Source organism: Brassica napus, chromosome C1 (genome assembly GCF_020379485.1).
Source record: "Brassica napus cultivar Da-Ae chromosome C1, Da-Ae, whole genome shotgun sequence".
In the NCBI taxonomy this organism is placed as follows: domain Eukaryota; kingdom Viridiplantae; phylum Streptophyta; class Magnoliopsida; order Brassicales; family Brassicaceae; genus Brassica; species Brassica napus.
In genome coordinates this window covers 12,668,997-12,691,480 of record NC_063444.1, presented here as the reverse complement: position 1 = coordinate 12,691,480, position 22,484 = coordinate 12,668,997, and the positions used below count along the sequence as shown (strand labels likewise).

The 22,484-nt window shown below is 36.6% G+C and overlaps 4 protein-coding genes and 1 long non-coding RNA gene across 11 annotated transcripts; 4 read left to right on the top strand and 1 right to left on the bottom strand.

Annotated features, from left to right (window-relative positions):
- Positions 1-2,049: 2,049 nt before the first annotated feature.
- LOC125579814 (protein FAR1-RELATED SEQUENCE 5-like) lies at positions 2,050-3,246 on the top strand. The gene has a single exon (XM_048743672.1). It carries the CDS (start codon positions 2,050-2,052, stop codon positions 3,244-3,246), a length of 1,197 nt encoding a protein of 398 aa, XP_048599629.1.
- Positions 3,247-8,169: 4,923 nt separating this feature from the next.
- On the top strand, positions 8,170-10,583 carry LOC106376027 (endoglucanase 21). Its single transcript, XM_048743671.1, has 7 exons — positions 8,170-8,461; positions 8,727-9,037; positions 9,113-9,547; positions 9,841-9,976; positions 10,066-10,238; positions 10,322-10,396; positions 10,503-10,583. The coding sequence occupies exons 1-7, from the start codon at positions 8,170-8,172 to the stop codon at positions 10,581-10,583; spliced, it is 1,503 nt and encodes a 500-aa protein (XP_048599628.1).
- Positions 10,469-13,678, top strand: LOC106376028 (MLO-like protein 13). 2 transcript variants are annotated; one of them, XM_013816072.3, is made up of 15 exons: positions 10,469-10,765; positions 10,854-10,899; positions 11,012-11,132; positions 11,217-11,274; positions 11,360-11,574; positions 11,661-11,777; positions 11,900-11,954; positions 12,028-12,170; positions 12,271-12,345; positions 12,433-12,521; positions 12,615-12,705; positions 12,785-12,991; positions 13,075-13,142; positions 13,216-13,276; positions 13,370-13,678. In XM_013816072.3, exons 1-15 carry the CDS (start codon positions 10,714-10,716, stop codon positions 13,553-13,555), a joined length of 1,584 nt encoding a protein of 527 aa, XP_013671526.2. In that variant the 5' UTR covers positions 10,469-10,713; the 3' UTR covers positions 13,556-13,678. The 2 variants fall into 2 exon arrangements, with proteins under 2 accessions (XP_013671526.2, XP_013671525.2); XM_013816071.3 differs by having other exon boundaries at positions 11,357-11,574.
- Positions 13,679-13,821: 143 nt separating this feature from the next.
- On the bottom strand, positions 13,822-15,841 carry LOC106376029 (probable WRKY transcription factor 7). Its single transcript, XM_013816073.3, has 3 exons — positions 14,850-15,841; positions 14,630-14,755; positions 13,822-14,321 (listed from the first exon to the last, which is right to left on the bottom strand). The coding sequence occupies exons 1-3, from the start codon at positions 15,587-15,589 to the stop codon at positions 14,171-14,173; spliced, it is 1,017 nt and encodes a 338-aa protein (XP_013671527.1). The 5' UTR covers positions 15,590-15,841; the 3' UTR covers positions 13,822-14,170.
- Positions 15,842-18,054: 2,213 nt separating this feature from the next.
- On the top strand, positions 18,055-20,085 carry LOC111202222. 6 transcript variants are annotated; one of them, XR_007317849.1, is made up of 8 exons: positions 18,055-18,275; positions 18,357-18,447; positions 18,534-18,734; positions 18,822-18,912; positions 19,012-19,126; positions 19,216-19,483; positions 19,554-19,687; positions 19,790-20,085. It is a non-coding gene; the product is annotated as an uncharacterized LOC111202222 (long non-coding RNA). The 6 variants fall into 6 exon arrangements; XR_002655092.2 differs by having other exon boundaries at positions 18,056-18,275; positions 18,813-18,912; XR_007317850.1 differs by having other exon boundaries at positions 18,055-18,447; positions 19,577-19,687.
- Positions 20,086-22,484: the final 2,399 nt, after the last annotated feature.

Genomic DNA, 22,484 nt, shown 5'->3' with positions numbered 1-22,484 from the left:
GGTATTTTTAACGTCCGTTTTGGATGAATTTTTTGCTGAAATGTTATTAAAACAAGTGTATATCTCGGCTAGTGTAAAAAAAAGAAGATCCAATAAAAATTATGAGAGATTTAAAAAGATTTTGAAAACTGTGTTTATAGATTTTTGGTATTTTTATGTGTGTTTCGATGATTTTCTGTGTGTAATTTCATTTAAGATGAATTATACATCATGGTTGATGTAAAATACTAACAATAGGGTCCTAAAAGCGAATTAGTTAGTACAAGGATAAGTTCTGGGTATTACTGGTATAACTAGTTTTACTAAAGAAAAAATGTTTACTGGAAATACTAGGATTACTATATTGATATTTCTTACTGTGATTTCTAGTATTACTATGTATAGTACTGAATTAAATTAGTATTAGTAAGAGAAGATTGTACGGTGTGATAATTAATTCTAAACATCATAATGAGAATTCTAATGATATTCTATTTTATTTCAGGAAAATGCAAAATTTGAATTGCACAATCATTTGTTTTGATTATGGGGGATATTATATGAAAGATGGGGCTGAAATAAAATGGATCTCGGGAGGTGGTGAAGGAGAAGATGAAATCCACACGATTGTGTTGAGGAAATCAATGGAGGATATCACTTACTATGCTTTGGTTGAGCGTATTTGCAGAAAGATAAGGGTAGATGAATCTAAGGTGCAAGTGAAGATTAGTTACTTTCCAATGGTATTGTATTCGTACAAGCCATCATACATCTGGAATGATGAAGACGTTTTTGGTTATCTACTGCAAGTAAATCATGAGAAGTGTAGAAGTGTTCTACATGTGGAGTTCATCAATGAAGAAGTGCAACTTTCAGAAGAGGATGACGATGGTACTGAGAATGATGAAACTGATGTCTATGTCGGTCTATCTGATAGAGAGGCTATAGAGGCTGGTGATGAAGATGGTAATGGTGGTGTGCTCACTTTTCACGAAGACATTGAGATGCATGATGGTGTCAATCAGAGACGGGATGATGGTATGGATTTGGTTATTGGTCAAGAATTTATAACCAAGGAGGCAGCAAAAGTTCTTATTCAAGCAGCGTCGTATCAGAAATCTTTTGAATTTGATATAATTAAGTCGGATAATAAGAGATTTGTGGTTAAATGTCGAGGAGCCAAAGATGGGTGCAATTGGTTTGTGCGAGTTGCAATGTTAAAGACGTCAAATATTTGGACGGTTAGAAGTTTCATCAAGCAGCATACATGTTCTGTCGTTATAAGAACACTGCCTGATAGAGAGGTTGGTGATGAAGATGGTACTGAGAATGATGCAACTGGTAATGAAGGTACTGGTGGTGTGCTCACTTTTCACGGAGAGATTGAGATGGGTGAGAATGTCACGGAAAGAGATGAGCATGTGTTTGAAGATACAGAAGTAAGACCAGCAGTTGTCTATCAGCCACGGGATGATGGTACAGGTTTGGTTTTAGGTCAAGAATTTAGAACCAAGGAGGAAGCAAAAGTCCATATTCAAACGGCTTCACATAAGAAATGTTTTCAGTTTGATATAGCTAAGTCGGATACTCAGAGATTTGTCGTTAAATGCCGAGGAGCCAAAGACGGGTGCAAGTGGTTTGTACGAGTTGCAAAGCTAAAGAATACAGATCTTTGGACGGTTAGAAGTTACATCAAGCAGCATACATGTTCTGTTGTTACTACAAGAACACTGCCTGATAGAAGGAAAGGCACATCACAAATCGTTGCATCTGTTTTGGCTCAAGATTATCCTGGTACATTTGACACATCAGTTCCCAAAGTTCTGATCGATTTGGCTCATCGAAAGGTTGGTGTGCATGTTTCATACACCTCAGCATGGAGAGGAAAAAGAGAAGCTGCTAATGAAATGCGAGGAAGTCCAGAAGAGAGTTTTACTTTATTTTACTGTTATATGCACATGCTGGAGCAGACAAATATTGGCACAAGAACTCGTGTGGTAGTGGATGAGGCCAACAAATTTAAGTATCTGTTTTTTTGCCCTGGGAGCTAGCATAGAAGGGTTCAGTGCAATGAGGAAATTCCTCATTGTGGATGGAACACACCTGAAGAATGTTTATGGTGGAGTTCTCCTCGTTGCGACTGCTCAGGATCCTGATCATCACCACTACCCAATTGCGTTTGGTGTAGCAGATGGTGAGAATGATGAAAGCTGGATATGGTTTATGGAACAGTTGAAATCAGTGATATCCGATGTCCCGGGATTGGTATTTCTTTCAGATAGAAACAAAAGCTTGATCAAGTCAGTACGTCTAGTGTTCCCTGAGGCCGAACATGGGTATTGTATATGGCATTTGTCTCAGAATGTTAAAACCCACGTCCATAACAACAAAGATACTTGTGCGTTCAAGTTTAGAGAATGCGCACACACTTATACGGAGGCTGAGTTCAAGTACCTTTATCATGCTTTTCGCCGGAAGTATCCTAGTGCAGCAGCGTATCTTGACAAAAGTGTTGAAGAGAAGAAGTGGGCTAGATGTTACTTCAGAGGAGATAGGTACAATGTTGACACCACCAATTCAGTAGAATCTTTTAATGGTGTTATTAAGGAAGCGAGAAAGTATACCTTACTACCAATGTTTGATGTTATCATTGCGAAAATGTCTGAATGGTTTAACAACCATAGGAAGGAGGCAGCTGAAATACCATACACACTGAAGCTTGTGCCTATTTTGGAAACCGAAATGTCTAAAAGATGTGTTGATGCGGGGTTTCTTACAATTGACGAATTAAACAGCTTCCATCTTGAGTACAGTGTGCATGGTACTGACGGCAAGGTTTATACTGTTGATATGGCTAGGAATACTTGCAGTTGTGAACAATTTGATAAAGACAAATACCCTTGTGTGCATAGAGTGGTTGCTGCCACATTCATGTCTAAGGCAGTGGGAAGGGAACTTCATCTATCAGAGTATTGTTCAAAATACTATTTGGTGGAGCAATGGGCTTTGGCTTATCACAGGACCATATATCATGTTCCTCATATGTCTGATTGGGTTATACCAGAAGATGTTAAAGCAAAGAAAATACTTCCTCTAGATTTAGACAAGAAGAAAGGAAAACCACAACAAACAAGATTTCCATCAGTAGGAGAATCCCGTGGAAGAGGAAAAAGAGGCAGAGGAGGAGCTAGAGGAGCCAGAGGAAGAGGCAGAGGAGAAGGTATGGCATCGTATTTTGAATGTGGGAGTGGTTCAGGTACTACCTAGGTTTTACTGGAGATTACTGGGCTTATTATGTGAAATTTGGATTACTGGGTTTTACTGGTATTATTATGTGCAATTTAGATTACTGAGTTTTACTGGTATTATTATGTGCAATTTGGATTACTGGGTTTTACTGGTATTATTATGTGCAATTTGGATTACTGAGTTTTACTAGTATTATTATGTGCAATTCGAAACCAATATGTATCACTACGTTATGTGTAATTTAGACTATCTTTATATGATTATTTTCAATTCGTAGGCTACATATATAATAAATATATAGATTAGACTATTTTTGTTAATTATTTTCAATAGTTTAAGAAAATCTTAACGGTTTCCCAAAAAACTTCTTTAACTTTCATTGTTAGTATGTGAATGGTTAACAATATAGTAAAAGTAGAATTTTACAAAATACATATTTCTCGTAAATTGCTTATGTAAATGTCTTCTTTGACGATAATAATAGGGTAAAATCATTGGTTCTACTACCAAACATTCTTTTTTGAGATGGATTTACTACAAAAACGTAAAAAATGCCAAAGTATTACTATGTGTATGGTGGTATTACTATTACCTTGAAGATTACCATAGGTATTACTAAGTGTTAAAAATAATATTAAAATATTTATGATGGCTGCACGTTTTAAATGTGAAATGCATTTTTCAATTCGTTTTTTAATAATATATATATATATATATTTTAGTGTTTTTACATGTGTTTACTAATTTTTGTATATCTTCTATAGTGTTTTTTTGGCGTAATAAACCCAGTAAATCTAGTTATCCATCTTACTCATTTTTGGGCATGGTAACACCTGTAAACTTAGTTTTCCAAACCTGTTGCAACACACCAAGATTTAAACATTCAAAAGCATTCTACTACCAAGTTTTAAACATCCAAAATACTTAACATTCTACTACCAAGTTTTAAACATAGATTCCTAATAAATACATAAGCCTAAGGCTTTGTTTTACGCTTTGGCCTGCCACTCTTCTTAGGTACAGCAACAGCGGCATTCTCCTTGCACCTATGCATGATCCAAGGACTCGGTGCTTCCTTGTAAACAACCATGATCAACCTTTGCTTTTCTTCCTCAGTATATTCCTCAACAATTTCCCCAGCCCGTTCCTCGATAACTTCCTCAGCCTGTTCTTCAACAACTTTCACAGCCTCTTCCTCTTTTTTCTCTTCTTCTGCAACTTTCTTCCTGCTTTTTTCCTCTGTTTCCCCAGCCTGTTCCTCGACAACTTCCCCAGCCTGTTCTTCAACAACTTTCACAGCCTCTTCCTCTTTTTTCTCTTCTTCTGCAACTTTCTTCCTGCTTTTTCCCTTTGTTTCCACAGCCTCTTCCGCAACAACTTCAACACCTTTTCCAGGTTCTCCCTCCATAGTCCTTGTCACTAGTCTCCTCGCAGCCATTGCCTTAGTCCTACCACGTGGTGGTGAGGGAGTTCCCTCCGTCTGATTCCCACGTGGTGGTGTCGGAGTTCCTTTTTCTATCTCTGCCTCCCGAGCCTCAGATTCCACCTCATCAGTCTCACTTTTCTCCTTATCTTGCTCCCTGGTTTCAGACTCTTTCCCTTCAACTTCTTCTTCTTGATCCTCTTTCCCTTCAACCTTTGCTTGATCATCTTCGCCTTCAGCCTCAGATTCCACCACTTTTTCTTCAACTTTCTCATCATCCTCACTGTTCTCTTTCTCTTTGTCACTGGTTTCAGCCTCTTTCTCTTCACCTTCTTCTTCATCTCTGTTTCCCTCCAACCTCTTCTTCTTCCGCTTCAATTTCTTTCCACAGTTTATCAGCTTGTGCTCTACATATCTCCTTCAATTGCTTCAACTCATCAGTCTCACTCTCACTCTCACTCTCACTGTCTTCCTTGTCTTGCTCATCAGCCTCACTATTTTCCTTCTCTTTCTCATCCTCTTGCTGAGCATTGTCATCAGCCTCTTTCTCTTCCCCTTCTTCATCATTTTTTCTCTCAGCCTCTTGCTCAGTATTCTCGATGTTATCGTTCTCTTTCCCAGCCTCTTGCTCAGCATTAGCTTTGTCCTTCTCAGAATTAGCGTTCTCCTTCTCTTCATATGTACCATAGTCCCACTGTCGAAAATCCATGTCTTCACCATTACTCGGCTCCACCGTACTCTCAATAGAAGTTAGCTTGTCTTCCATTTTCTTAGCCCTTCTTTTCAAAATCCGCTGGTTCTTTTCAATATGACTCATCCTTGAGCCTAGAGCCTCTAGCTTTGTCTCCACCATTACGTGAAGTCCAACAAATCCTTCTCCCATGAACTCCAAAATCCTCTCTTCCAGACCTTGCAACCTCGAATCTAAACCAGAATTAGAGGATGATCCTTCTGCAAACGTCACCTTTTCTTTGTCTTTATTTTTTGGCAACACTCCTCGTGCAGCTTGATCTAACTCATATAGCTCTTTCCACCAAATATTCTTCTGCTTCACATTTAACCAGTAGTTCCAAGTATCACTTGGGCTACCCTGACGGTCATACTCTCGCTCCTCATTAATGATACGAGCCAGCATAATTTGCTCACCAATAGTTGGAACTAACACACTGTAGATAACCTGAAAATAAAACAATAAGTTAGATCAGTTAAATTTTATGTTCATCTAGCTTCTACTATAACTAGATACATGTACATTTGTGTCTCCAACTGCAGCATATATGTCTTCCAAAGGATAACCCTTAAGACTGGACTTTGTAAACCGGCTCTTGCACATCCTTGGACAGTCTTCACTACAGTCGTCTGAATAGATTCTAAACGTTTTCCCCAAATCCGGAATACACTCAAAAGCCAAAACCTAGTACATCCATTGTCACAGTGTCAGATTTCAATTATATAACAACTAAAAATTTACAAAACTATATGATTTACCTCTAAAGGGATTATGAATCCAGGAAAGGTGCATGCCTCTTTCACTTCACCCTTCAGATTGTTCATCACGTGCTTAATCTCCTTTATTGCATCCTCAAATGTTAGACGACCCCAGGGAAATGATCTGCAAGCATCTAAATCGTCAATCATCCTTAATATGAAGAGGTCTAAATGTCCAGAATCCTTCGGCTTTCCTCTGATAACCCGACCAAGAAAAAACAAGACAGTCATCTTCAATCTATCTGGACACGGTGGCATAGACAACATCTTCTGTTTCACATCGCTGATGGTGATCTTCTTTCTGTCATGGAAGTAATAATCCACAAACTTATAACCCCCAGCTTCTCGTAGTTTGGTGGATAATCACCGCAGTCTAAGCCATAGATGAGGGCATGCTCCCTCATAGAATAGCGGATGGGTACACCATTAACCGCAAACGATGCAATATCATCTTCTGGAGTACAAATGGTGCGCAAGAGTAACATCCACATCCCCTGGAGCTTCAGGTTATCTTCGTCTGACATGTGGAAGAAATGTTGAAACTGAGGATGGCTTGTGAACCATTCAGCCTCAGGCTTACCCTTGATGAGCTTTACTGTCTTGGTTACAAAGCACTTAGTTTGTATCTTGGAACTCTTGGGGAACTCACTGCTTTTGAAGTAGAACTCAAGGGGTTGCATTGGTTGCATTTCCTGCAATCAAAATACATATATACATGTTAGTAATGCTAGTAATACAAGAAGTACTAATAGTACTACTAATTACTACTCAGCATTTCTCACTAAAAATAACAATGAATAGAAAATATATACCTCTCTTTCGGACCCCTCCCTTTCGGACTCATCTGAGGCTGAGAGCGATTCTACACTCTGTGCTCTCACTGCCTCTCTCACTGGCCTACTCTTCTTACTCTTCTTACTGCTCTTGTGAACTCTCGGCTCCGGCCTTTTTGCAATTGAGTCCGGTTTTTTGATTCTAAGAGATTGACGAAGCCTTTCATTGGGGACTCCTTTTTGATTTCCCTTCATAACTTCCTTGTACAAGACATTACAACACTCAATGAAACTAAATTCAAACTGCAAAACAACAACACAACATCAACTAAGTTTCCCCAATACAATTTTATTAACAAAAATTAAATACAATTTATCACTCAAATCGGAAACACACAAAAAAAAACGCATCAGTCTACATACAGATTCGATGTAATATATACCTAAACAATAGATTTACCAAGTTCTTATCCAATTTCAAAGCCAATATCTAAACATAAGACACATTCAAAGTTTTCCCCAAATTTGTTTTCAAATCTACATACAAATTCGACCAAATAACAACCAAATAAAGGGAAACTAATCACTTACCACAAGGAACGAAGATGGAGCTTCGATTTCGACAAAGAAGGAAGAAGAAACGAAGCGATCTCGACTTTAGGGTTTCAGACAAGAGAGACAAAGAGATAGTTGAGACACAAACGAACAAGGAAGAACGAAGATGGATTTTCGAATTAGATGGAGAATGAACAAGGAAGAACGAAGATGGATACTCTAGGGTTTCAATCTCCGATTTCGCAATAGAGAGTGTCGCAAGGGGAAGGTTGGGGGAGAGACAGACCCGATGATTGAAAATTTTGGAGAAGAGAATGTTGAGTAATTCAAAACGACATCGTTTTGGTTTAGATGGGTCGGGTTTTAGGGTTTGTATTGTGTGGGTCGGATCTTTCTGGTTGGATCTTGTAAATAACTAAATTATTTTAGGGCAATCCGTCTTTAGCCACGTTTTCTATTTAAAAAAAAAATGAAAAAGAAATTATATTATAATAAAGGGATAAATGGGGATTTTTTCGGAGGGTAGAGGGCATACGGAGTTAAGCTCCCTTCTCTACTCTGAAAACGAAAAGACAAAGAGGGACTTCCTCAGATCTTATCAGAGTGGGACCCATCATCAACATGTACGGACGACACCCATTGACTGGTTCTCTAGAGATCAATGCAGCTGAGTCCATCACAGACGACGGTCGCAGCTGAAAGATGCAAGAACTGGACCGTGCGACTCTTCCTCCTCCACTCGACGCGACGCGGCGGAGCTGGCTACTCGAGCCACCACAGCCGAAGAAAAAGAAGTACGTTGATCTCGGTTGTATACTAGTCAGCCGCAAGATCTTTCTCTGGACTCTCGGGGCCGTTCTTGTAACCACCCTTCTCGCTGGCTCCATAACCATGATCGTAAGGCACATGCCACACCACAAACAGACAGAACCTAAACCTGACAACTACACTGTCGCTCTCCGTAAAGCTCTCATGTTCTTCAACGCTCAGAAATGTAAGCTCAAGAAAACAAAAGTACAAACAGTTGATCTATACATTCAGTTCTGTTTTGTCATGTATTAATCTAATGTCTTATAAGGACTGGTCCTTAGATTTTGGAATCTGTTTTAGTAAGAGTTTCAATATATATATATTACAAATTTAGGGGCCTATGAGTATGAGTGTAAATTTTTTTGAACATTTTATGGACCATATGCTAATGTTTCACTAGCCTATGCTAAGGATCGGCCCTACTCTTATGTTGTGATGTTTGTTTGCAGCTGGGAAGCTACCAGAGCACAATAACGTGACATGGAGAGGTGATTCTTGTATGAAAGATGGGAAAGACCATACAGGAGGATTCTACAAAGATTTGGTTGGAGGCTACTACGATGCTGGAGATGCAACCAAGTTCAACTTCCCAATGTCTTACGCTATGACCATGTTGAGCTGGAGTGTGATTGAATACAGTGCAAAATACAAAGCTGCAGGGGAGCTAGACCATGTCAAAGAACTCATCAAATGGGGAGCTGACTATTTTCTCGAGACTTTCAACAGTAGTGCTGATACAATCGATGTGATGGTGGAACAGGTGAAACAAAAATGCATGTTTAAGTCATTGTGAGATCGTTGTTCTGTTTATAAAACGTTTCCCTTTTGTTCACAGGTCGGATCAGGACATGATGACCATTACTGCTGGATGCGTCCTGAGGACATTGATAATGAAAGGATTGTAACTCCGTGCTACGGTTCCTGCTCTCATCTTGGTGCAGAGATGGCAGCTGCTTTGGCTTCTGCGTCTATTGTTTTCAAAGACAACAGAGTTTATTCACAAAAGCTTGTTCACGGTGCTAAGACGCTTTATAAGTATGCAGACTTTGTTAAAGATAAGAACAGTAAAAATCAGTCTCGTGAATTCTACAAGTCAAGCCTGTTTTGGGATGAACTCTTATGGGGTGGAGCTTGGTTGTATTACGCTACTGGAAATGTAACTTATCTTGATCATGTTACCAGTCACGATATGGCTCGGAAAGCTGGTGCTTTCTGGAATAGCCCTGACTATGGAGTATCTAGCTGGGATAACAAGCTTCCCGGAGCTCAGGTTAGTTCTCTTTTTGGAAAAAATTTGTGGTTAATGATGGACCAGATGCCCTCAATCTACTAGAGCCAACCCAACCCCGAGCTTAGTATTAGTATGATATTGTCCTTTTTGAGCATGAACCTTCACGGATTTGTTCTTGGATCGCGGTTGCTCACAAAAATAACTCATACTAAATTGACTTAAATATTAGACGGTCTTTGGTCTAATATCCGATGTAGGATTTGGATTTGCTTCTTTATGGTAACAAATGCTATTTTGGCTGACTCTTTAACCACTTGCTATGTGCTTTTTAGTTGTTGTTGACGCGATTGAGGCTGTTTATGAGCCCTGGATTTCCATATGAAGACATCTTGAGCACCTTTCACAATCAAACAGGAGTAGTTATGTGCTCTTACTTACCCTATTTCACAAGTTTCAAAAGGACCAAGGGTGAGTTTAGTGTTGTTTTTTTTTGTGTGTGTGAACATGTTCTGTTTTCTGAAATGTTAAGTTATATAACCTGGCTATCATCTGTACAGGAGGTTTAATCCAGCTGAACCATGGAGAACCACAGCCTCTTCAATATGCTGCAACCGCAGCTTTCTTGGCGGCGCTATACAGTGATTATCTAGATGCCGCTGATACTCCTGGATGGTACTGTGGTCCTAACTTCTATTCTACTCATGTCCTGCGTGACTTTGCCAGATCTCAGGTATATATATGCATCCTCTAAATCCATAAATGAAGCAAAACAAAGAATACTTTCTGATTAAAAACTTTTGTGTCCTTTGGCAGATTGATTACATACTTGGTAAGAACCCTCAGAATATGAGTTATGTTGTGGATTTTGGACAGCGTTACCCGAGACATGTACATCACAAAGGAGCTTCAATACCGAAAAGCGTAAAGAAAGAAAGCTGCAAAGGAGGATGGAAATGGAGAGACAACAAAAGAGATAACCCAAACACTATTGTAGGAGCAATGGTTGCTGGACCTGACAAGCATGATGGGTTCCATGACCTTCGCTCAAACTACAACTACACAGAGCCAACTCTAGCCGGTAATGCCGGTCTGGTCGCAGCTCTGGTGGCTTTATCAGGAGAAGAGACGTTAGAATCTATTGACAAAAACACTATATTCTCTGCGGTACCTCCTTTAACACCAGCCACACCACCTCCTCCAGCACCATGGACACCTTAGAGAGAGAAAAAACACTTAAAAAACTGAAAATTATTGAGTGTAATAAGTCTATTGTTTCCCTAAGTGAATAAAGTAGTTTCAAGTGATAACAAGTCTTGATATATTCTTTGTTTATTTGTTTAAGTAGTTGCGTGGGACAGAAGAAAGGTTTTTTATGCTTTTTACTATACAAGGTAACCTACACATTGATCTTTTCTCTCTATTCTTTACCCTCTACTACTTCCGTCTCTTATTCTCTGCTTTATATAATAAATAAACAAGAGTTGTCTCCATCTCGAGGTGCAGCAAAATGGCAGAAGAAGAGAATTCACTTGAATATACACCCACATGGGTCGTAGCGTTCATCTGTTTCATCATCGTTCTCTTGTCCCTTCTCGCTGAACGTGGTCTTCATCATCTTGGAAAGGTACGTATATACATCACTGTCTATATCTGTAAGTCTAAGGTCTCTTCTCTTCGTGTAATAACTCTACGATTGTCTCTGTTCCAGTATCTGAAGCGTAGAAAACAAGATGCCTTGTTTGAGGCCTTGCAGAAACTTAAAGAAGGTTTCTTCTTCCTTTCAATTTTTCAAACATGAATCTGTTGATTGGTTACACCTGAACATGACCAAAATTGTGTGTCCTGAAGCAGAACTGATGCTTTTGGGATTCATCTCGCTACTGTTAACGGTGTCTCAGACAGCAATTAGGCATATATGTGTCCCACCAGCTCTTGTTAGCAACATGTTCCCTTGTAAGAAGCCATTGGAGGAGGAGCATCATGCTCCTGAAACATCTCATTCGCTTGTCTTCAATACACGACATCTACTTTCAACAGGAGCAAGTCCAGACCATTGTACTACCAAGGTAATATTTCCCTTAAAACTCCTATTTCACTCTGGATGCTTTTCTATTAATAGTATCTTGCTTTTTTCATCAACATGGCTTTGCAGGGGAAGGTTCCTTTAATATCCGTTGAAGCGTTACATCATCTACATATCTTCATCTTCGTGCTAGCGGTTATTCACGTCATCTTCTGTGCCTCAACTATGGTTCTTGGAGGAGCTAGGGTAATGTAACTTGCTTTCGTAGCGTGTCTCACAAGTCACAAACACAACATTTGAACTTTCTGTTTAAAAAGATGTTTCTTGTTTTGCTCTGATTACGTCAGTTGATTTGATATTACATGTAGATACAACAATGGAAGCGTTGGGAGGATAATTTCAGGAAAATTCCTTCTCAAAAGGGTGAGATTTAACACTTGAAGTGATTTATAGCGTCTTAAACAAAACCTAAATAGGAGAAAAAAACATGTTGCAGATGCGTCAAAGCCTGGTCATGCTCACGCTCATCATGCTCATGCTCATGCTCATGCCCTTCACGAGTTATTTAACGCAAATCATGAGTTCTTCAAGATGCATGCTGGAGGATTCTGGAGAAGATCTGTTGTCATCAGCTGGCTGGTAAGTCATGGATACTAATGCCAAAACAAAAGTGTTATACATCAAACAAGTTTGTCTAGATCTTATTTGATATCTGATGAGATTAGCGAATGTGGTGCAGAGATCATTCTGCAAGCAGTTTTATGGTTCTGTCACCAAATCAGAATATATAGCTCTGCGACATGGGTTCATCATGGTCTTACTTAACTCTCTTTTTCCCAACTTGTTATTTCCAGTCTTTTATGTAACAATAACAATATGTATTATTCCTTCATTTTTCCAGACCCATTGCCCCACAAACCCATCATTTAATTTTCACAAGTACATGCTAAGAACAGTGGAGATGGATTTCAAGAAAGTTGTGACCATAAGGTATTTAGCTCTTTAGATTACACACACCAATGGCTTCATAAGTTTTTTTTGTCTAACACCATTTTTGTATGATTTGATGGTATAAATATAAAGCTGGTATCTCTGGCTCTTTGTTGTCGTCTTTCTTCTGCTGAATGTAGGAGGATGGAATACTTACTTCTGGTTGTCTTTCTTGCCTTTAATAGTAAGTTCATTTAGTTAATAATTTAATCATATTTTGAATTCTTGGAATGCTATACTTCAATGTGTTTATCTAAATGTAGTTGTTACTAATGGTGGGTGCGAAACTGGAGAATATAATAAGTAGCTTAGCTGTGGATGTTTGTGAGAAGAGAAACCGTGGGGAACAAGCAGTCATCACACCTTCTGATGAACTCTTTTGGTTCCATAGGCCAGAGATTGTTCTCCAACTCGTCCACTTCATTCTCTTTCAGAATTCATTTGAGATCGCTTTCTTCTTCTGGATTTTGGTACTTTCATTTTTCTTCCTTTTCTAAGAGTTTTGTTTGAACAATCACAATGCTAATGTATGATTTCTCAATCGTATCATCAGTTCACATATGGAATACATTCGTGTATCATGGAGAAACTAGGCTTCCTTATTCCACGGCTCGTCATGGGGTAACTAATACTTGTGTACACTTCAAGTCTAAATAAACTATAATTTTATCTGATGAACTCTTTGTCTATACAGAGTGTTAGTCCAAGTGCTTTGCAGTTACAGCACACTGCCACTTTATGCTCTTGTTACACAAGTAAGTGTGTAGACAATGACCACATACCTAGCTATATACATTACACAACTAAACGAAGTCTGAGCCACTTGCTTTCTTAAAAAATTCTAACAGATGGGTAGCAAATTCAAGAAAGGGATATTCGACGAGTTAGTACACTCCACACTGGAAGTATGGTTGTCAGATACAAGGAACAAAGGTGAATCCACAAGCGAGGCTCACAGGATGGAGATAGAACCTACCATTCCTGAGTCTTTTAATGTTCAAGTCAATGAACTTATGGAATGTGACAACCCTTAAGTTGCTATTTATGTCTTAAGTCCAATAAGATCTGCTACATCATTCCCTACGCTATCCCTTAACTATTTGTTGTAACATTTGCACTTATATCGTTTGGTTATGCTCACTTTAGAGCTCTCATCACAGGATTGTGTCGATCTGTTTGGCACTGCATTAGAACATGGTGATAATAAAGTCAACAACCTCATTCATATTTTTTTCTGTCAAGTCAACAACGGTTATAAATTCTGGTAACGTTCATTAATTAGTTGATGTAAATTCAAACATGGTGGTGATAAATAGTGTTATTGACCTTTCAAGCTCCTCAAACAAATTAGTCAACTCAATCTAAAACAACCTAACATATAGTGCTATTATCTTTAGAATAAATAAACAAAAGGAAAAGGACTTTCACATGATTCAACTTGCATCAAGAGTCAAGATCCACAACGATTGCCCCCTATTCTCTCCAATTAAAGCAAAAGCTTCTGTAAAAAAAATTAAATATATATATAAAAAAGTGCAGACTAAGGCCCACTCTGTCGTTGACTAATCTGGATTTTGGACAGAAACAAGAGTAGGGTCACTTCAAACTCAGATCGAACGGCTAAGATTCCACGGCCGCAACGACCAAAGTTAAAGAGTTTTGTCATGATGCGTCTCGAGCACCAAAGCATGGTTGTGGTCTCCTTCGTAAGTCACGATAAGCATCATCGCATCGTCGAGTGCACGCTCCACGTGCTTACGCGCCGGACAACCTCTTACACTGCTGCATTTGTAATATCCCCTGTGACACCGAGTCACAAGATCGAGTTAAGTTTGAGGAATAACAACAACACGAGTTGAGTCAACTCGTTCTTGGTGTATTTTTAAAAACTTTGTAGATAAACAAACAAACAACAAGTCAAAAAGAGTGTGAGGCCACTACTACTAGACGACATGTTTGGTACAACCAATATAGAAAAAAATATTTGACAATATTATACACAAGTTGCATTATTTTCTAATCTAATTAATTAGATGTTTATAGTGACGTATGTGTTTTTGTGTGATTTAAGGATTCATAAACCTGAAATAAAACTAATTAAGACTGACCGAGGATGAGGAGAGCCTTTGATTGGTTTTTGACCATATTTTCTCCATGAATATTCGTCAGATGGTATATCAGCCATCTTGCTGCTTACGGCAGGAACCCTAATCACTCTCTTCACTCTAGATTTCCTGTTTATTTTTAAGTTACCATTTATAAAACAATAATTAATTTTTGAATAACGAAGATTTAGATCTAATGATAAAGATTAGTGTGGGATCAAACCTTTTCTTGGTACAATGGCAACGACTTGAGGGAGATGAGTCACACCTTCTCTTCAACGAAACTGATGATAGAGGAGGCTTACCAATCGAACCCGAGATTTGGGATGATGGGTTAGTGAGCTCGAATCCTGAAGACATCTGGTTAATCTCGGTGTCACATCTATGAGAAGACATGAACGAGTTTGACACAGAGACAGGTGGAGACTGCGCGAAGTTTATCGTTGATGGCTCTTGTGGTCTTCCGTTAGTCGAAGAAGACGACGGACCGTTCTTAGTTGTCAGACTGTGGTTGTGTGATAAAGGAGGACGTCGATGGATTGGTGTCGGACAATAAACTCTAAACGCAGATCCACCGTTCTGCTCTGGTTTCTGTCTGTTCAACACGACGGTTGTTATTGTTGTTGCTCCTGTCTTCTCCTCCGTCTTCCAATCTCCTTCTCCTCCACCTTCAATTTTCGTCCCCATCGGTGCTCGTCTGAATCTAGCGTGTCCGGTTCTAGATCTGCCGAGGAGAGATATCACCTTCTTGAAACTGTTAACGGCGACGTCAGTCACCGCCGTTATCTCTTCTGTCGGTTGACTTTTTTGACCGATCAGTTTAAGAAACTCCTTAACGCCGTGAATCCCAGCAGACGCAGCTTCTCTCAGGGCGGTGTCTTCCATATTTGCAGAAAAGCCGCCGTCGTCTTCTCCTTTGACTCTAACGCCACCGTAGCTGTTCATCATAAGTTCCACAGCCATATCTCACAACAACACACACCACTCTAAAAAGTCAAAACTAATAAAAGAAATGATGATAATCACTGTTTTTTCTGTATTCTTTCTTCTTCTTCCCTTGTTGGAGTTGTTTAAAGAAGATGATAATGATGAGCACCAATAAAAAGAAATGAAAGGGCGAGTCAACTAAAATCTCTAATGCGCTTTCTCTCTCTCTTTAAGATAGTGCATCAGTCAAATATACTACCAATAATAGGAAAACACGTGCCTCATTTTGTCAAGTATTTGACAATCTCAACGTCAATGATTTTATAATGGAACTAGATTCAAATCCGTCCTTGAAAGGGCATATATATTTTTTGTTTTATATATTTTTAAAAAAATTTAATTTTCATATATATATAAATTTTTATAATCATATTTGTGTAAAATATTTTTAAAAATTTATCAGTAAAAGAATTTGATAATTATATTGAATTTCTGATATTGCGTAATTATACACTTATGTCATAGCTATTTTACACTTTAATTCTTTTTATTGGATATATATACGTGGTTTATAGACAAATTAGATATAAACAATATTTTCGTATCCGATCTAGATCCGCGGTTGAACCGATAAAGTTGGTTGTAAAATATATATTTAGTAGATGTTTTTGAAGATAGAATATCATTTGAATTTTTTTAATAAGATATATAGATTACATCATTTGAAATTTTAATAAGATATAGTTTACAAAATGAGGAGATGCATGCAAAATCTTTTAATTTTTTTGTTTATGATAAATAGGTTAAATTTTGTTGATAATGATAAATTTTGCACTTGTGCAAGATTTTATATTCTGCAAAATAGGTTAAATCGGATAAATTTTATCGACCATCATATTTATATGAATATATAAAGTCAACTGTTATATATATAATAGTATACACCTACTTGTTTCCATTCAAATATCCAAATAAAACAAAGTTTCATGTTAATTTTAGATATTTAATTTTTACATTATTTAAATTTATATATTGTATATTATTTTTAGTTTTTGATTTTAAATATTTTTATGGTATATTTGGATTTAAATTTTTTGCATAATTTAAATGAGTACATTAATTCGAACTAAATTCGTAATGATCTGAACCGAATTCGAACTAAAATTTATAAATATCCAAATAAATTTTAAATCTCTCATCTCAAAAACCAATATCTGAATAGTCTGAATCATATTCGGACGCTTACCCCTACATGTATTCCGTAATTTAAATAGAGTAATATACAATATAAAATCCGATTTAAGCATATTTGATTAATTATTAATAGCATGGTTAATTGGACTGTTCGATTAATTTTGAGTATTTTTTAAAAAAATCTGATATATATATAATAATAATAATAATAATAATAATAATAATAATAATAATAAGTTAGTAACATAAACTTAAAAAAAAGTTTTGTGACCTTAGTAGTGGAAACAACGCACATACCCGTTCGCAGATCCCGGTTTGACCTGCTCCCATTGTGTTTTTCAAATTTTTTGTTTTTCTTTCACTAATGGCATAAACGTAATTTTTCTTATCTTCTTCCCCAGTCAAATTAGGTTTCCCAGAACAGAGTTTTACACCCGCCAATGTTTTTCTTATAAAATCCATCAATTGTTATGTGTTTTTGTTGATTTTATGCTTAAATCTTGCTGTTTTCGTTTTCCAAGTGTTTACTTTTTTTTTTTTGATCAAACCAAGTGTTTACTTATTCATATTGATTAACACATAAATTTGAAGGAAGGTTTCTTACTCCTTAGTGATCAACATAAAGTCTGAGTCATTCGGATTTTCAGAGTAGGCTATATTCGTGAATCTGTTTTGATATAGATTGATGTGGTTGATTATTTTGACTCACCAACCAAGTTCTGGGTTTATGTTTTGAGATTTCATTAGAAACGTTAATTCTTCATAAATGTGTACTTGGAAATTACAGTGTGCCCTCTTTTCTCCCTTTTTACGGTGTTAAGATGGTGATTTATCAATCAGTAGATAAAGCTTAACTGGGTTTTCATTAGATACCCTGATTCTTGATAAACATGTGATGGATATTATATTTGTGTAAAAGGTTTGCCAAAAAATCGATCGAATTGGTCACGGTAGAAAAGGTGTAAATGGTTTGTATTGTAACCGTTTTATTTAAGAAGATTTTTAAATATAATTAGACATAGTTAATATAAAATCAGTTAAAAAAAAAGTTGAAAGTAACCATTATCAATGGGTCACACTGCTGTTTTAATTGAATATACTAGATCTCGAACCGCGCGGATTTTTGTTTTCATTTATTTTTACATAAATATTTTGTTTTCAATTCTAAATTGGTATCTTATATATATAAATTATATATATAAAGTAGAGTTGTGCTTTGCACACGGCCATCCACCTCATCAAGGAAATAGGGGCAAATCGTGCCAGCATATCTTTTTTAAAGTTTTCTGCTGTGTGTTTTGTTATTAGAGCATCACTCGAGAGTAATGATAATGGGCTTTGCGTAAACATTAAACGGCCCAAATAGAACTAACCTAATTCGACATTCTCGACCACGTCAAGTGCGCTGATTCTCTCCTTTCTGCAGAAGCTTCTCCGTTCCACTTCCTCTTCCCATTGATGTCTCTAAGAAACGTATGTAGTTATGCCTTTCAATCCATGATGTCCTATTTGGAGACTGTGCGTTCCGGTTAGTATCATCTTTTTTCGTTTGCACAATATCACTGAAACCCAAACACGCTCACAGTTTACTCATGAAATGGCGAATCAGCAACTATAATCGTCTTCGTTTTTGGGAAGCTCCGAATTTAAAGCAATGAGAAGAACTCACTGGTGTTGATATGGTTTTTGTCAGTGGAAAGGTTTGTATATTATGATTTTGTTTGGTTGAAATACTTCTTCAATTGTGAAAAACAAACACTTTACTGTTTACATTCTTTTTTCACAGTCAAGCATGATTCGAGGGTTTATCAATGTCCACCGACTCAACTTCCAAACATATCCTAATAGAAGGAAGTTTTTATGAATTACGAGCTTAGCCTGTTTGCTGTTACTAGGAACAACCAAAGCTTCATATTCGATGATGCCCATGTACCTATTTGATTCACTGATCGGAAAAAAATTGGAAGAGTTGGCAGACAACTTGCAGGTGTGTTTCATTTACCAGTTTTCAAACCCCTTTACTCGAACATTTCAGGATCTTCGTTTGACTTCCTAAGCTATTAAGGCTTTATAGATGTTGTTGGAGAAGTTATGGATATCACTACTGCTTAGAGTGAAGAAACACAGAGCAGTCAACGTATTATGGCAAACATACTCATTCACAGGTCTTACCCACTCATCCTTTTAATGTTGGTGAACTCTTTAAGAAAATTTCTATTGATGTTAAATGATATGAGTTTGCATCCCTATCTTCCCACTTCCAGGGATACCACGGTCTGTGTGACAATCTTTGATGGCTTAACTACGCAGCTTAATTAAAAAATGGTTTGCAATGGTGTAGAGCCAACGTTTGTAGCAACAAACACAAACCCAAAAATGGTTAGAGGTTTTGTTGTAGAAACAAAGTTTCATGTATTTGATTTTGCAGACATTAACATATATGTATACTAACAACCACTTCTTAACAGGTCTCCTTAACGCTATTTTTATTTTGAAAGTGAGAGCACTTCTGCCGATGCTTACTTGAAAGGGTTATGCTCTATACATCAGCTTTGTGTGAGTCATGTGTTTAAGCTAAAACTTTTCAGTACTGTTACAATGCATTGAGTTTCTCAGAGGGTTATAAGGAGCGATGACAGTTTCTCCTCAGCTACTTTTAATTATGACTGCGTGAAGAAGATTGACTCAGTGACACTATCTGAGCTGAATTTTCATGACCTTAGTTCACCACCCAAGGTTAGACTCTATCTTAACAACATGCTCATGTTGTATTAAATCTGCCTTTATCTAACTTAAACAAATATAGACTGTCGAGTTCCTATGTACTAGGGATGTTGCCAGTATTGGAACAGCAAATGGATGGTGCTATGTCTCATGCTCCAAGTTCTCATCCTGCACGTGTGCGCCCTGCCATGATGAAAATGCGGTTGGAGTTGCAAGGTAACCGAAGCTGCACTATTTACATCATCCTTTTGCAAATTGTTCCAATACAACTCTCATTACCTTCACAGCTAACAAATGGTCTCTGATTTCCACTACTAGGTACCGGGTTGAGATATTAGTTACTGATGTATCTGACACTGCCATGTTCGTAGCTTTTAATGGTGAGATGAACAAGTTGACCAGTGGTCTTGCTGCAGCAGTTTCAGTGTCCATGGTAACATAGCTGATACGGTAAGTGTTGAGTTATTGTTGCTTAATTAAAAACATCCTCCTCTGTAATGTCTTCATCATATAGTGTCCTGGGAGTCTGTTTTTGACATTAATAAGTCATACTTGAGTGCATTGTCCTGTTTTAAAAGATAATTTTGTTTGTTTAAAATTTACTTACCCAGCAAGTAGTCTATGCATATTTACTTTTAAAATGTTTCTGAATGGAATAAAATTAGTGCTTATCATATTTGAGATTAGCTCAAGAACTTTTTTAAAAATTAAAATTTACATTATTTTCATTTGCTATTCTTTCATCTTATTGTTCTTATTTGATAGTTTTATTATACAGACTATAGAGTTCAAAAACTAAATATACAAGTAAAACAAAGAGAAAAGGAGACCACAAAAGTTTGAAACCAAGAAAAAATATTTTTTAATGTGTGGAATTTGTTAGTTTAAGTGTTAAAATAAGTATCATCAACAAATATTGCTATCCAACAGCCTGCAAATATTTTCTTATTAACATAAACCAAATAGCAACCACTAAACCCCACAGTGTTAGACCAAAATATTAATAGTATCGTAAGCAACGACAAGAACAATGATATTCAAAACTCAGTTGTACAGTAAGCCTCCACAGTGGCTCTAGGGAGTACGCCTCCACGTTTAAAACACTCGGATAAACTCACTGCTATTCGTAACGTAAACATGCTCCCACACTTCCTTCACTTATTGACGTACCATTACTCATTAAAAGTTAAAAATAAAAAGAGTTCCATCAAGTTAAAGCTCATCTTCCAGCAATGGTGAAGAAGACACCCGATGAAAACAAGAACATAATAGTGAAGAATAAGTACCAATAAATAGAATGAGGCGGTCGTTCCTTAACAACTACTCTATCATGCATCGGTAAAGAATGCATCTGTCAATCCAAAATTCATATCATATTCATCCTTAACAACTACGCTCCCGTGCCGCTAGATGTAACTTGTTGTTTGAACTTGTCTCGTTTTTGTGTTAGTCTTCGGAGAAGCTGTAGGCGCTACCCGCGTTTGAGGTTTTGAGGGCGGCCTTAAATGGTGATGCTCGTGGCAACGACGATGAGGACTCAAGATCTTAGGATCTGTGGCAACAACACAAATGTCCGAGTTTTAGGGTTTGGAATCGGTGTTTCTACATGTTGGATCTTCTAGTTGCTTAGATGTGTTTTTGTTGATTGTGACCACTTTTTGGTTTCTGTTGTTACTTAGTCTTAGTTTTAGATTTTAGTTACTCTGCTTTCTTTGTCTTTCTCTGTAATTGCTGTCAAAAATTAAAATTGGTATAAAATTTAACATTTTACCAAAAAAAAAACAACTACGCTCTATCATTCTCTTTCAACATATGTGCTTCTTCATTTATTTGAAAATATTTTATTTACTAAAATCATAAAATTAATTTAAAATTCATCAAAATATAAAATATACAAACCCGTCGGAATACCACTAGTATATTATAATATATATGTGTCTATCAGTTTTTAAAACATAATAAGTTTACGGTATATATTTTTCATTGAATATATTATTTCAAACTTTCATATATATTTGTATCTTTATATATATATATATATATATATATATTTTCGGATTATCATTTCATTGTTAAAATCGTAACTATATATATAAAGATTAGTAAAATATTGTTTTATTGTCATATTCAAAGATATTGTAACATTTCACAAATTTAGAAAGTTAACTTTTCGCTTCATAGATTTAAGATTTAATTATCGAGTAAATAATTAAACATTTAGTTTTCGTTTAATTTTTAAAATAAACTATATAGTTTAAAATTTGTTTTAATTGGTTTAAGGTAGTAAAGAATAATCATTGTTAGATAATATAATTTTTGTTATTTAAAATTTTTTTTATAATTTTAAAAGTTAACATCGACAAATATTTAACATATGGAGATATAATATTACAACATTAAATTATATTAATTTATACTATCTATAAATCCAATGGACCATCTATTGTTTAAATCTAATTACTGATAGCCCAATAAAAATTTCTGGTAGGCTCAAAATTTAAATGATAACATTAGAGATTAAATGTAACATGACTTTTTAATTAAATGTAACATGACTTTTTAGGAATAGGTTCATTTAAAAAAAAAAATCACACATGAATCAAGGTTGTGAATTCTGTTTTAATATATAAAATTGGAACATAAACATATAACTCTTTAAATAAAATTGTGAGCTCAAAAATAAACATATAACTCTTTAAAAAAAATTATTCTAAATATCCAGACATTCGATACAAATTAAAATAGTAAAATATACTATTCGTATAAAATAGAATAAAACGATTTTTCACAAACGTTCATGGTATATATTCGCTCTGACCAGTTATCCAGTTAGCGGAAATGAGTAATAAATTTTCTCTGAGAAAAAGGATCAAAATATATTTGGGCTGTACTGCATAATGGGCTTGTTTAGGCCCATTAAGTGAGTCCATTGGAAAAAAAACGGCGCGGTGCAGAAGGAGCCAGCCAGGTGGGTGAAGAGGATAAGCGTAAACCGTAAGAGCCAAGTCAGCAT

What these genes read in the sequence shown, in the direction of transcription:
- LOC106376028 (XM_013816071.3), top strand. Translation starts at nt 10,714, where the DNA reads ATGGACACCTTAGAGAGAGAAAAAACACTTAAAAAACTGAAAATTATT. An exon ending in TGCGACATGGGTTCATCATG is followed by an intron (nt 12,346 to 12,432) that starts GTCTTACTTAAC and finishes TCATTTTTCCAG; the next exon opens with ACCCATTGCCCCACAAACCC. An exon ending in AAGAAAGTTGTGACCATAAG is followed by an intron (nt 12,522 to 12,614) that starts GTATTTAGCTCT and finishes ATAAATATAAAG; the next exon opens with CTGGTATCTCTGGCTCTTTG.
- LOC106376029 (XM_013816073.3), bottom strand. Translation starts at nt 15,589, where the DNA reads ATGGCTGTGGAACTTATGATGAACAGCTACGGTGGCGTTAGAGTCAAA. An exon ending in TGCCATTGTACCAAGAAAAG is followed by an intron (nt 14,756 to 14,849) that starts GTTTGATCCCAC and finishes AAAAATAAACAG; the next exon opens with GAAATCTAGAGTGAAGAGAG. An exon ending in AAAGGCTCTCCTCATCCTCG is followed by an intron (nt 14,322 to 14,629) that starts GTCAGTCTTAAT and finishes TCGGTGTCACAG; the next exon opens with GGGATATTACAAATGCAGCA.
- LOC106376027 (XM_048743671.1), top strand. Translation starts at nt 8,170, where the DNA reads ATGCAAGAACTGGACCGTGCGACTCTTCCTCCTCCACTCGACGCGACG. An exon ending in ACAAGCTTCCCGGAGCTCAG is followed by an intron (nt 9,548 to 9,840) that starts GTTAGTTCTCTT and finishes TGTGCTTTTTAG; the next exon opens with TTGTTGTTGACGCGATTGAG. An exon ending in GTGACTTTGCCAGATCTCAG is followed by an intron (nt 10,239 to 10,321) that starts GTATATATATGC and finishes GTCCTTTGGCAG; the next exon opens with ATTGATTACATACTTGGTAA.
- LOC125579814 (XM_048743672.1), top strand. Translation starts at nt 2,050, where the DNA reads ATGAGGAAATTCCTCATTGTGGATGGAACACACCTGAAGAATGTTTAT.